The sequence below is a fragment of the Caretta caretta genome, chromosome 2 (genome assembly GCF_965140235.1).
Source record: "Caretta caretta isolate rCarCar2 chromosome 2, rCarCar1.hap1, whole genome shotgun sequence".
NCBI classification, from domain to species: domain Eukaryota; kingdom Metazoa; phylum Chordata; order Testudines; family Cheloniidae; genus Caretta; species Caretta caretta.
In genome coordinates this window covers 154,476,846-154,490,227 of record NC_134207.1, presented here as the reverse complement: position 1 = coordinate 154,490,227, position 13,382 = coordinate 154,476,846, and the positions used below count along the sequence as shown (strand labels likewise).

General features: G+C 37.7%; 1 protein-coding gene across 3 annotated transcripts in view; it reads left to right on the top strand.

The window, feature by feature from the left end:
- The window catches only part of LOC125631940 (dynein axonemal heavy chain 5), a 286,700-nt gene that overhangs the window by 79,841 nt on the left and 193,477 nt on the right, over positions 1-13,382 (top strand). For all 3 annotated transcript variants that reach the window (XR_012667111.1, XM_048839434.2, XM_075125496.1), the window contains exons 22-31: positions 3,045-3,252; positions 4,115-4,202; positions 4,324-4,447; positions 4,549-4,712; positions 6,192-6,284; positions 8,132-8,335; positions 10,500-10,580; positions 10,660-11,064; positions 11,224-11,342; positions 12,477-12,613. Coding sequence is in view for 2 of the 3 variants with exons in the window: in XM_048839434.2 (XP_048695391.2) it covers positions 3,045-3,252; positions 4,115-4,202; positions 4,324-4,447; positions 4,549-4,712; positions 6,192-6,284; positions 8,132-8,335; positions 10,500-10,580; positions 10,660-11,064; positions 11,224-11,342; positions 12,477-12,613 (1,623 nt within the window). In the remaining variant the exon portion in view is untranslated. The remainder of the gene's footprint in view (positions 1-3,044; positions 3,253-4,114; positions 4,203-4,323; positions 4,448-4,548; positions 4,713-6,191; positions 6,285-8,131; positions 8,336-10,499; positions 10,581-10,659; positions 11,065-11,223; positions 11,343-12,476; positions 12,614-13,382) is intronic.

The following is a 13,382-nucleotide window of genomic DNA, read 5'->3' as shown; positions in this document are numbered from 1 at the left end:
GAGACAGATTGGTATATGGCTTTACTTATGTTTTTTAAAATGCAAACAACAAGATAACACTAAACAGCAGCATGCTTTGTTTTACAATCTCAGCTCAAAGGATTTTTTGTTACTGGTTAGTACAGTAACATATCATTTATTAAGAAAGATGTTGCAAATATTATTTAAATTAAAATTAAACATTTGTTACTAACGCCCACCTCACTACCCAAAGGATGTTAATCCAGTGACTGCCCTCTTGAAACCTTACCGTTTGAACATTTGGAACGTAGTTTTTTACTGATGCTTTCAGCTCAAGTGGTCTGTGTGGTTCTTTGGGTCAGCTTTTTTTGTGGCAGCTTTTTTGTGTGTCTGTTGAACTAGTAGTTATAGCAGGGGTATGCGGGTGGCTGCTGCTGGGCTTCCTGTGGCTCTAAGGAACTAGAGATGGGGATTAGAGAACTAGAATCTTTCCTGGAAGCTCATGCTTTTCTTGAGTGAGGATGAAATGCTTTCTTTTTGTGTTTAGTTTGGTAGAAGTTAAATGGGGGTTTTAAAAGCATTAATTATCCAGTACATTTTGCACTGGTTCTTATAAAGTGCATCTTTTATTTCAATATTAATTAGATCATTTTAAGTCTTTCTTTCCCATTTCTCACAGTACAGAATCTCTTTACTAGAACTCTGCCATCCTGAGCTATTCTTAGGACAATTTTGGACCTCAAAATCAGCAAGCAGGATATGTCCCTTTAATAGTACCCCCTGCAAACCGATTAAAGGCCTCATCCTGCCAACTGCTGATTTTCATTTGTGAAGTGCTGAGTGCAGTCAACTCCAGTTGATTTAAATGAGAGTTAAAAGTACTTGTCCCCTTTCAGGTGTTGTACCTTTACAGAGTGGCAATTGTGAATTGCTCAATGTCATGGGGTGCTTCCCTTCAGCATGCCCCCTCGTTGCTCTGCAGGTGGATTGCATTCAGTCACATAGATGCTGGAACTAGGCATACCGGGGTTGCTGCTGCTTGAAGTGATTTCCATCAGATGCAGGGTTTACAGTTTGTTTCAATGGCTCTCAGCGCCCCCATCATACAAATGGTTCCAGCGCCCCTGCTCAGTCCTCTGGCTCAGAAGATTCAGCAAATAGCCTTCCCTTGGTGTCTGCCATGCTCTAAGGAAGGAGGCAGCATATATGCTGGTCCTCTTCCTTACAGCTCCTCCCCAATTGGTTGAGTGAGAGGGGAGCCTTGACCCATCCACACTGCAAGGGTCCCGATTGTAGACCCTTAAAGAAACAGTAGATGACTTGCTCCCAAACACTACTGATTCCTGGGGCATCTTCCTCTCTATCAAACCTTCTTATTTCCTAGGTCTTTGTATACATCAAAATGTCCCAAATCTTAAAGGGCCATTCCAGGTGATAGGGGTGGGTGGGCTGATCCCAAGACATCACTACCTGTAAGGGGGCTACCTGATTACACTCAGCATCTATATCTCTAGGTACTTATATGGTACTCATCACTTGTGTCTGGGCACTCTACAGTTGTGAATAAATTTATCCTCATAACACTCCAGTGAGGTAGGGAAATATCAATATATGTATTTTACAGATGAAGGACTGAGATGCAGAAGTTAGGCAAATTGCTGACATCTGTAAGAGAGGTGGGAGTTGAACCCAGATCTCCAGAATGTCAGTCCAGTGCTTGGGCTCCAAGACCATTCCATACCTCCACCACACACTGATGGGGAAGGAACTAGGTTCAGGTTAATTAATAACATCCAATTAAAAATAGAAGTGGGATTCCTAAAACACATCCAGAATATCCCAGAATTGTTTAGATGTGAATCATTACATAGGATTCATCCTAAAGTAGGACTTGAGAAACAAGGGGCAAAGGGGTTTAGGATTGCTTAATTTAAATGTATGCTGTGTAGTTAATGGACTGACTCATTTGTCCAATTTTTTCAGTAGGGAAGGTTAACCCTCATCTTGGTTCTGGATTCCAAAATTAATAAGTTAATACTGTAGGTTTTTTTGACAGTTAACACACACATAGTTCACTTTTGCTTGTGTACTCAATAACTGTCTGTTAAAAAGAGATGTTCATGGTAAATATGAGAGTTTTCTTGTTCAGTATTTTCCATTAAAAATATCAGTTTGCCCACTATCATCACATTTTGATATATCAGATACCTCAGCAATTCCTTCTTACTTAGAACAGGAAATAATTTTGGCAATTCCAGTACCACTGTGTGGATAAACTATGCCTTTTTAATTATGACCGCTGTATGGTTATGAAGGGACATAGTGCGGTGATTGCACTGAATGTACTTTTATGTGATTTTATTTTTCCTCTTCTTCATTATCAAAAAATACAAAAGATTTATTAAAAACAAAAATATGTATAGTACTTAGTTGCAAATCAATGGTTTGTGGATTAGAGGGTTGGGAAGATAAATGTTTGAAAAAGATTGAAAAGTTAGAGGAAAACTCTACTCCCTGGTCTCTGAGACCATTATCTGGCATGATTTAGTACTCACAATGCTTGTAGAGGACTCATAAATTAGATAATAAATTTGTAAGAAGAAATTCAATGGCACAATCTACATACTAATTTGCCTTGAGGAATTTTCCCCATAAGATGATTTGGAAGATGAAATACTGAATTTCCCTGAATAGTTTAGATGGAATATGGAGCAGATCTGCTTTTTCCTAAAGTAGGTGTATGTGTGAAGGATGAAATAACTTTTCAATAGTAACATTCCTTTTATTTCTGGTATACTGTTATTGATCCTTTCCATTAGATACTGTCCTCTTTAATATAATATTTTTATAATACTAAATATTCCATTATGTCTTTTTCTTGCAAAACAATTGTATTTAAAGATTCAGATGCACAGAGACCCATTAGGTCTTTGGTTTCAGACTTTTAATTCAGTATGTCATCATTAATTAAGATTCACATTTAGAAAGATAACTCTTTTGTATTCTAATATAATATGATATTTTAAAAAGTGATTTCATGTGCTATATTTTGTATGTTCTCATTTTATTTTCTGTTTGCTTAGTCCTTGAGAAAGTTTATAATTCCCTAGAAGAAGTGGGATATATAGTCAAAGAAGCTTCTGACACTCTGGAATGCAGAATTGAAAGAATTCTGCAGGGTATGTCCGAAATTCCTCTTGTAACTCTGCCCGAAGATGAACCCATTGAAGTACCTGCTTTCCTGGAAAGGACAGAAAAACTTACTGCTGCAGCTGCTGAAACTCTCTCTCAGTAGGTCTACTCATGCGTGGTTTGTAGAGTCCATAATGGTAGGATTTAAAATTGTATGGTTAGCATTTTAATCTCTATTGTAACAAGACTGCTGGACCAAGTTGAACTCTTATTCTGAACTTTTAACAACAAAATCTATAGGCATCTTAAATGCAACAAAAATAAAGCATTTATACTATTTCACTCCTGTTTTGTTTGACTGATATTTACTCTCCTTTCCTTTGGTTAGAGAACTTTAGATCAGTCCATTATCTATGCAATGACAAGTAACATTGATTCTTAATGTTAACTAACTGATTTAGGACTAGAAGATAGACTCTTTCCCTCTCTAGGTGCTGCATATAATATTTTGCATTTTTACATTATCATGTAATACTTGTTCAGTTGTGTTCCACTGAGACATATCTAAGTGTGCTTTACATGTCAGAATGATTAAAGGCTGCCTCTCTTCTAGCGTACTATAATTTTTGTATGGTTTGGTCTGTACATCAAGTTAGCTTGCTGTATCATCCTGATAAGCCCAACCTGGATGAAATGTGTGTCTATGATTGCTCACCAAAGCTAACCCCCACCCCCCCCGATCCTCTTTAAACAATCCAGGAGATCTAGTTGTACTGGATATACTGCAATCTTCAAAATAGGATGTTGATAATATCCCTAGGATACTTTAACATCCATTGGTTATTTTGTAGTACATCCAGGCAGTAGAAACGAACGAACTGAACAGTTTACGTGTATTTCTGCATTCCCCCTTTAATATAGTGTGTTCTGAAAACCAGAGTGGTAGTAGTCTCTTCTCTTTTGGGCACCCCATTTCTTTTGTGGGTGGTTATATTCTGAAATCCATAACGTTCGTTTGTAGACAAAGCCAGCAAGTGGAACGTTCCATGTATGAATTGATAGACATTCTGAAGCACAGATTGAAACCGGAAGACAAAAGCAATATGCAGGTAAGATCTAAAATGTAAATAATTATGAAGCATTTCTTAAGCCGCTTATATTTCATTTATTAAATATGAATTATTTGGAGCCTTTTTATTTTTTGTTTGCTGTTTCACTGTGACTTTTCAGGATTCATTTGCCTGTGGACATCTTGATATGAAACAGAAAACACGCTGCCAGGAATGTCTGTCCTGTAGTTACTATAACCTGATGGGGCAGCTTTGCCAGAAAAATACTGACTCTCTAGTTAAATGTAGGTTTTTCATTTTAAACTATACTTATTTTTATAATATTTTAAAGATTTCTGAACTTGTGGTCACAACTATAATTTTTCTAAAATGTGCATTTATCTAGGCACCAGGATTTCTTTAGATGCTTTAAGGCGTCGCTTACATGTTCTCAACTCTAAATATCAGATGACCAAGTTCATAAAGGATCAAAGAGTTCCGTTATTCAAAGCTGAAATTCAATTGGCCATTCCAAATGTTGTCTTGAGGCCAAGTCTTGATGATATTCAGGTAACATCAACAAAAAATAAATGCACATCACAATCGTTCTTGGTATCACATACTTATGTAAATAAGTTGTTTTTTTTAAAAATAAGGTGTGTCTATTGAACCTCAGATAAGAATAGAACTGAGAAAAATAGGACTACATTTAAAAAAAAAATCAATGGTACACAAGATGGCATCTTGAGAAATTAGATAACTGGAGCCATCCATCAAGATGTTATACTGGCCAATAAAAACAATAATTCTACTGGAAATGTAACACCTCCCATCTATAATCCTCTACTTTAAAAAAGAAAACTTTTCAAAGAGGGTGTGCAAACCAAAGAAGTTGAATTTAAAGCCATCAGTAAAAACTTCGGCTGCTCCCATTACTTACAACTCCTGAAGAATATTCAGTGACCATATAAGTGTGAAATAATAGCTATATATCAAAAAGAAAAGTACTTGTGGCACCTTAGAGACTAACCAATTTATTTGAGCATAAGCTTTCGTGAGCTACAGCTCACTTCATCGGATGCATTCAGTAATGAAGTGAGCTGTAGCTCATGAAAGCTTATGCTCAAATAAATTGGTTAGTCTCTAAGGTGCCACAAGTACTCCTTTTCTTTTTGCGAATACAGACTAACACGGCTGCTACTCTGAAAGCTATATATCAGTTGCCACACAATGAGGCTCTGATTTAGTGACACACTTAAGAACAGTCTTAGGTTTAAGCATATGAGTAATCCTATTTTATGTCATCAAAACATTTAAGCACATGCTTAAAAATCAACTGCTATGTGAATCATTTTACACGGATTCCAAAAGCAATTGGTTATAACGTGACTGGCAGCCTAGCAACATTTTGATCTGCCACTCCCTAAATCAATCTTAGAATTCTCAGTCAGATTTAATTTGCAGCCTGTGTGGTCTGTGAACAAGAAGTCAGACAATAAGAATTAAATTTAAATACTGTAGATAGAAAGGGTTGTGTGATGCCATCATTTGTACAGCTACAAATGTATGTAACTAGAGTAAATAAATGTATAAAGGCACTCTGATGGTTGTGAAATAAGATTAAATTAATTCTGTTAACTGCCTCTGTTTATTCCTCTTTAAACAGGATATAATATAATAATTAAACCACAATGTGCTATGAGGTATAATCAATGTTTGTAAAGCTCTTTAAAATCCTTGGATGAAAGGCATGTAGAAGTGTAAGGATTATTAGTATGTGGTTTAATCCATGTTTAAATTAGATGATTTTTTAAATCCGGTTTAACTTTGTGCTGTTGTGGATAGGATGTTATGGAACACCCTTTTGCTTTCTCAAAGTATATGAATTATTTGGGGTGCCCTATAATATATCACTTACTAGAATATAGCATTGCTAAGTGGATGAATGTAAAGATGAGAGGTGTGTTCTTCAACTTTGCTATTAATCAGGCTGTTTTTTTTGAAGCGAGGACTGACCTTTGTTTAAGGTGAATGTTTTACTCTTTTCAGAATGCTGTAAACAAAGCAGTAAATATCATATTATCGATGGCCAGAAATATACCACTGTGGAAGTTTGCTCATTTACATCATAGACAGCAGCAGGTAGAGTACTTTTTAAAATTTAAACTGCTTAGAATGTTAAAAAAGAATGGTTAAAGAAACTAAATAGTTAGGAAGAAAAGGAGGACTTGTGGCACCTTAGAGACTAACAAATTTATTTGAGCATAAGCTTTTGTGAGCTACAGCTCACTTCATCGGCTGCATCCCCACTGTATTTTCCACTGAATGCATCCGATGAAGTGAGCTGTAGCTCACGAAAGTTTATGCTCAGATAAATTTGTTAGTCTCTAAGGTGCCGCAAGTACTCCTGTTCTTTTTGCGGATACAGACTAACATGGCTGCTACTCTGAAACCTGACATTTTTGGTTTGCAAGTCTGTATATAACAGGGACAGGGAAAGGAAAAGCAGGTTTCAGATAAGTTGATTCAGGAAACATGGACAATTTTCAAAGGCATGCTTCTTTCAAACCTAATGCTCAATCTGTGTCAGAAATGAGTCTGAACACTTGAGCTGAACAATGAGTCCAATGGGTCACAGGGACGCTAACCCATGTATGCCTGTGACAAAGTAAAGGCTCAGTCAGCATAACAGGATGCTGTCCCCTAGGCCAATACAAAGATGCCCCTCCTAGGACTACTTCTTTTATACATTAGAACAAACAAGTTACATATTACACTCCAGATGTTGTTAGTTGCCACCCTTATACCTGCTAGTTTGAACAAAACATCCTTATCCATTATCCTGTCATTCCATCCTTATCTGTAGGAGGGGTCAGTGTGTTCTTATACCATCTCTTAGGAATGTGTTAACATAGTTACTTGAGAGATCTGTGTGGTTTTGCGCCATCCTGTCTGGTCAGGAATGTGCTTATCTGGTGTTAGCTTATACCTAGTGTGTTACTGTTGTGCCAGCACCAGCTCTACTTTGGTTCGCAGCCTTTGGTTCACACTGTTAGTTATGCCTAGGGCTCCAGCAAGGTTTGCAGACGGAAGACATTTCTCCACTGGACAGTGGAAATCATGTTCTTTCTAGCCTCGTTAATACATACAGTAAGGGGTGTGTGTGTGTGTGTGTGTGTGTGTGTTTTTAAATACTGGTGCTACTACTGGAATATCTAGGGGTTTGGGACCTGCAGTGTCATGCCTCAGCTGTATCAGGTTGAAAGTCAAAGGAAAAACTCTATCAGATTGAGGGTTGTCCAAATAAATTCTCTATCGTTGTGACCATCAAAGAGGGGAAGGAGCTGGTTCTAATTCCAAGAAAGGGAAAGAGAAAATGCTTCATTTCCAAGCTAGTTCTCTGAAAAGTGGCTTTGTAAAAATGGTTCCTTTTTATTTGGCAGATCTGTTTCATGTGTAGTTAGTGATATCTGCAGATTTCAATGACAAAAATAAAGGATTTACTGCTTTTTCCTTCTCTTAACCCTACATCATGAAAACAGCTAAGAGAGAGGGAGTAGGGTTCAATTTCTCCTTATGCATCATCAGAACAGAATTGTTTACTATGTTCCAGTTACCCCTCTGCAGCTTACAGAAGCTTGTATGTGCAAGAAGGAAAAAACTCAGCTTTGCTCTCAGAGCCCAGACAGGAACTGCAGGGCTGGCAGTTTAGGAGACTCCCGCCCCTACAATATTACTCGTAAATGCCGCAGATTTGATATAGAAATCATTGAGAGACAAACATGGAATCCCACAAAAACCATTTTTACAAAGTCACCTTTAAGAATAGAATTATAATTCAGTGACATGAGCCAAACTAAGAGCAAGTGGTTATTCATGAAGGGTGTTTTTCTTTTGTTTTTATCTGTGCTCATAAGTTGCTCATTCTTGTTGTAGAATGTTCAGTAAAACTACTGGACACAGGTTTACTGTTGTTTCATTTATGTCAGATGGAACAGACTGCTGCCACAGAGCTGGGTGATGAGAGCAAACTCACCAAGATGGTGGCATTGAGACCTTTGGACAAACAGATCAGTGAACATAAGGATGTGAACAAAGCTATGATCCAGCTTACCACAGTAATTTTATCTCTTAAAACTGATGCAGCGGATATTTTGAAGAGCTTTGCTAAATTCTCCAGCATCTGGAATCAGGTTAAATAGATACATTAATATATCTCACTTTATTGCAAAATATGCTACTTTTTACTGGGTAGAGTGATCTACTTTTGGTTATATGAATAAATTGTGTTTCCTGTAAATGTGGATAATTTTGACTGTTTCATGCTTTTTCCCCCTCAAACATTTTCTAGGAGCAATAGGTTTATTTTTTGTAGGTGTTTGCTAGATCTTAAGATTTTACAGTATAAAGTTGATACCTCAGTCCTAATACTTCCCTTCCTTTCTTACTGACTACATAAATGAGCACAATTCACTGATGAACTATGTCAGAAGAACAAGTGGTGAGGTAATATCTTTTATTGGTCAGAAGAAGATAGAAAAAACAAAACATTGGTAGCATAAAATCCACTTTGAATCTTTCTGACAACAGCAGAAGGACTTGCTACAGGAATGTACCTCAGCTGTATAGAAAGTGAAAAGAATCATCTTCTCCTCCACCATTGCCTCTGGGAAATCAGAGCCTGCAGAGATGTTCCAAAGAGTGAACTGGCTAATCCTCCCTGAATGCATAAATGAGACCTCAGACACAAGCACCAGCTGCTGCAAGGAGCTTTCATCCAACTTCACAGAAAGGATAAACTGCATACAGGAAAAACAAGCCAGGACTGAAGATTTTAAAACAGAACAGAGTCCAGGATGGTGGATGGGATTTTGCTCTGAGTTTGGCCCCATCAATGGCTTAGCAAGTAATAACTTGTGACATAGATCTGGGAAGCTCCTGATTAGTAAAACCAGTGCAGAGAAGCATATATTATCAGTGCCTCCTTTAGTGCTTCATGCTAAAGAACCCTTCATGCTAAAGAATGAGAGAGTCTGTCTGGTCCTTGCACATGATGAATGCTATCTCTCTAACTATTGGCTGTTTCCAACCTCCCCTCCTAAGCAAAATCATAGAGTACATTGTGACAAACAAACTCCAACAGTCTATGGCATCTGCTGACTTTCTGGATCATTCACAATCAGTCAGACTTCAGACCAGGGATTGCCATTGAGACCACTCTGAAAGCCCCAACGGGGAGATACCTCATGGCCATGAATAGGGGCTGAACCTCAGTGATTACCTAATCTTTCCTCAGCATTTGACAGAGTTGGCCACCGTTGCTGCTGGTGCACTTACAAGACTTGCGAGATCAAATGATATAGCACTGTAATGGTTTCAATCATGAAACCATTAAACAAATGGTTTCTCCAGTAATATCCCAAGAGTTGTGAATGGCAGCTGCTCTTCATCCACAAGAGCACTTATGTATAGAGTTCTGCAGGAATCAGTGCTGTCCTTCTTCCTCTTCAGTGTCTCTGTGAGGCCATTTGTGCAAATTGTGAGTTGCCATGGTCTCCATAACCAACACTAGACAGGTGATACTCTGCTTTCTATCTCCTCAGCAGATGCAAAAAGTGTAATCACAAAGACTTCCCAATGCCAGCTACAGATTAGCACCTGCATGAAGATCAGATAGTTCAAAGTGAGCCTATACAAGACCAAAAATATATCTGGGTGTGAGGGTGGAGGTGAAACTGCAACTTCAACTTGTACAGAGCCCAACAGCCAGCCCCCATAGAAGCAGAACGTCCTGCCAGTGCCATTATTAGTATCTCCTCCCACCAAGCTACACTGTATGCTAAATGATCTGGTGCTAAATATGCCCTAGTCTGATATTAGTAGCTGTAAAGTGTAGGTAAAAAACATACAATTTCTGGGAGAAGGGACTGTTGATTCATTCAGCTACTGTTAGGCAGCTATGGAGTGTATTTTCAACTTCATGAAGATGTGCTAGGTGTTGGTGAATATGAGTTTTTTGCAATGAGTGGGGATGGGTAGACTAAAAATTCCCACCATAGTTTTGGTCGCTTGATTTCAAACTCCATAGAAATATTTGGAGTGGTAACTGGAATCATGGTCTGTGTCAATTTCCTGCTGACAGATACAGAAAATGTGATTCAAAAGGGTAATGGGGAAAAGAAGAGAAGACAGAAAAACAAAGCAGTTGGAATGATTTAGAAAACTTAAATTAGATCTTAAACTCTTTGAGACAGAGACCATGTCTTCATTTATGTTTGAACAGCACCTAGTCCAATTGGGGGATAAGGAGGCTACTATAAATGTTAAACAATAATACACAATTCTCCATTTATATAGGATCCAGAGGAAAAAGTAAAAGAGTTTCTAGAGACTAACCCAGTGATGTCTGAATTCCAAACACAGATTAATTACTTTTCTGTAAGTATTGCCTAAAATTCTTCTGCTGTTCAGAGAAAAGTTATAGTGCAGTAAAGTTGATAATTTGTTTTATTCTTAGCAATTAGAAATCCAAATTAGAGAACTGCAAAGTCATTGCATATTGGAATCAGTGGATTTTGCAACTGAGTCTTTGAAAATGGCCTTAATTCAGGAATGTCGTTTGAGGCAGAGATCATTTGGATTAGCTTTAAAAAAAAAAGCTGCCATGGACATGGATGCAATTTACACATTCATTGACAATCTCAGCAAGCGATTAAACAGGCCAGTCAATGATCTTGATGATGTGCGAGGAGCAATGGAAGCACTAAAGGAAATAAGAGAGGCTGAGATTAAAATTGACATGACAATTGGACCTATAGAAGAATCTTATGCTCTGCTACATAAATATGATCTACTGTTTAAAGATGGAAATGCAGAAAGAGTTGATGGGTTGGCATATGCTTGGAAGAACCTAAACACACAGGTATTGTAGCTTTATCACTTCTAGAGTAGGCAAAGTACAGTCATTCTTGTCAGAATTTGTGCCACATGACTGGAGGAGAACCAGTTTATTTTAAACATTCACTTATTTCAAATCCTCCTGATTATTTTCACTTTTATGCCATATATTTACTTATGACAGGTATTGAAGATGCAGGACTTGCTGCTTGAAGTGCAACCATCCATGAAAACAGATTTACTGAATGGTGTTAAAAAGTTCCAGATTGATGCTGTGGAATTTTACACAGACTATAATGAAAAGTGAGTGAATCATGGTGCAGTACAACATTATGTTACATTGGTAATTGTTCCAGAATGGTACATCTAAGGTGTCTTCAGGAAACTAACAAGAGGCTGCAAGAAGCACATTACAGCTGAAAGAAATACATAATTTCAAAAAGTACAATTTTTTCCCAATATGTTTGACAGTTAAAGGTGTGGGTTGGGCAAATACTATTATTGCCATAGATTCATTTAAGTAATTTCAGTATAAGATTCAAGTCTGAAATGTCAGATGAATTAATTAGGATTGGAAAACATAAGAATCAACCAGAACCTCAGCCCAGATCTCAAGTCAAACTGTTCTAAGGTCCTGATCCAGCAAAGCATTTAAGCATGTGCTTAATTTTAAATGTGTGAATAGTCCCTTTGAAGTCAATGGAGATTCAGGCCTGCTGAATACCATTACCCAGTGCTCTGAGCCATCCAAGTTTACAGTTAGGGGCAAAAATCATATACCTTCATTGTATTTACTTGATTGTTTAATTTTGTCTCTGGCACTAACTGTTGTAATCTTCTCCACTGAGTGTTGATTGCTATCTATTGTAGTGATTTTTCCCTTCATAGAATATCAGGGCTGGAAGGGACCTCAGGAGGTCAACTAGTCCAACCCCCTGCTCAAAGCAGGACCAATACCCAACTAAATCATCCCAGCCAGGGATTTGTCAAGCCTGACCTTAAAAATATCTAAGGACGGAGTTTCCACCACCTCCCTTGTTTCATGAAGAGTGAAAGTGAAAATCTCATTAATTAAAATATATGTTTAAAAACAAAATTAATGCAATAGAAACAAAACAAAATGATTGTTGAACTTTTTGTTCTTGTTAACTTCAGATGCTGGCAGTTGGGCGAGTTGTGTCACCAAAAATGTAGGAAAGGCCCTTAGGAAAGACCAACATCTGATGTCAAAACAATTATATTTTTGGTCTCTCTTCTCAGATCTTTTGTGATAAACGTCAATTATCAGAAAAAAATCCCTTATGTTTAAAAAATATTTCATAGTGTGCGCTAGGAGAGTTTTCCATTTCTTTAAACAGTACCTCTATTATGCTCTTTGGAAAACCTGCAAAATTGGTATTACTGTATATGTGAATTTGACTATGTTGATTTTTGCAGAGGCCCTGGTGTGGAAGACATTCCTCCCTGGGAAGCAAGTGATAGATTACAAGTCTTCCAAGCCAAGTTTGATGAACTGTGGAGAAAGTATATCACTTTTTCTGGTGGGGAAGAATTATTTGGTCTTTCTGTCACAGGTAATGATGCCACAGTTGGAGTTCAAAACGTCACAAAATAAATGTCAAGCAAATAATATTAGCCAAGTGTTCGTGTGGTTGCTGTCTGGCTGGCAGCTTTGTCCATTAAGGTTTGGGTCTTAGTTGTAAAAAGGGCTAATCAGATATTGTCACAGGGATATCATCTCAACATTTGCTTTTGTAATCTGGAGGTCTAAACAAATAGCTGGAGAAATTAAAACGTTATGGATTTTAATTAACTCTATTATAGGCATCTCCAACAAATCTTTGGCAACTTAGGACCTCAATATGACAACAAAATAGACCTCAGGTACTTCTGCTTCAAAAGCACGAACTAAAATCAAAGGAAAATTATAGCAGTTGCAGCAGTTTGTATCCAATACCAAACTGGTCCCCTGTTGCCCAAGGGCTGGAGGTGACATATGTAAAGGTATTTAGGCACTTAAAGATGCAAATAGGTACCTACTGGGGTTTTCAAAAGTGCCTAGGTGCTTTTGAAATCCCACTAAGCGCCTATCTGCATCTTTAGGTGCCCAAATACTTTACAAATCTGGCCCTGGGTTACTGCAAAGGTGACTTCCTCCGGTGCACAAAGAGGCATTGTGACACACCTGAAGATCTGGGTCAACATCCTCAAAGGAATCTTTTATTTGCAGTTACAGATGATTTAGACAATCCTGTGCAGAAATGAGTTTAACCATAGATTCTACCTGACATAAAGAAGAAAGCTTTTTTGAGAAATGGAGCTCTGAAGGAGATGCAACATGAC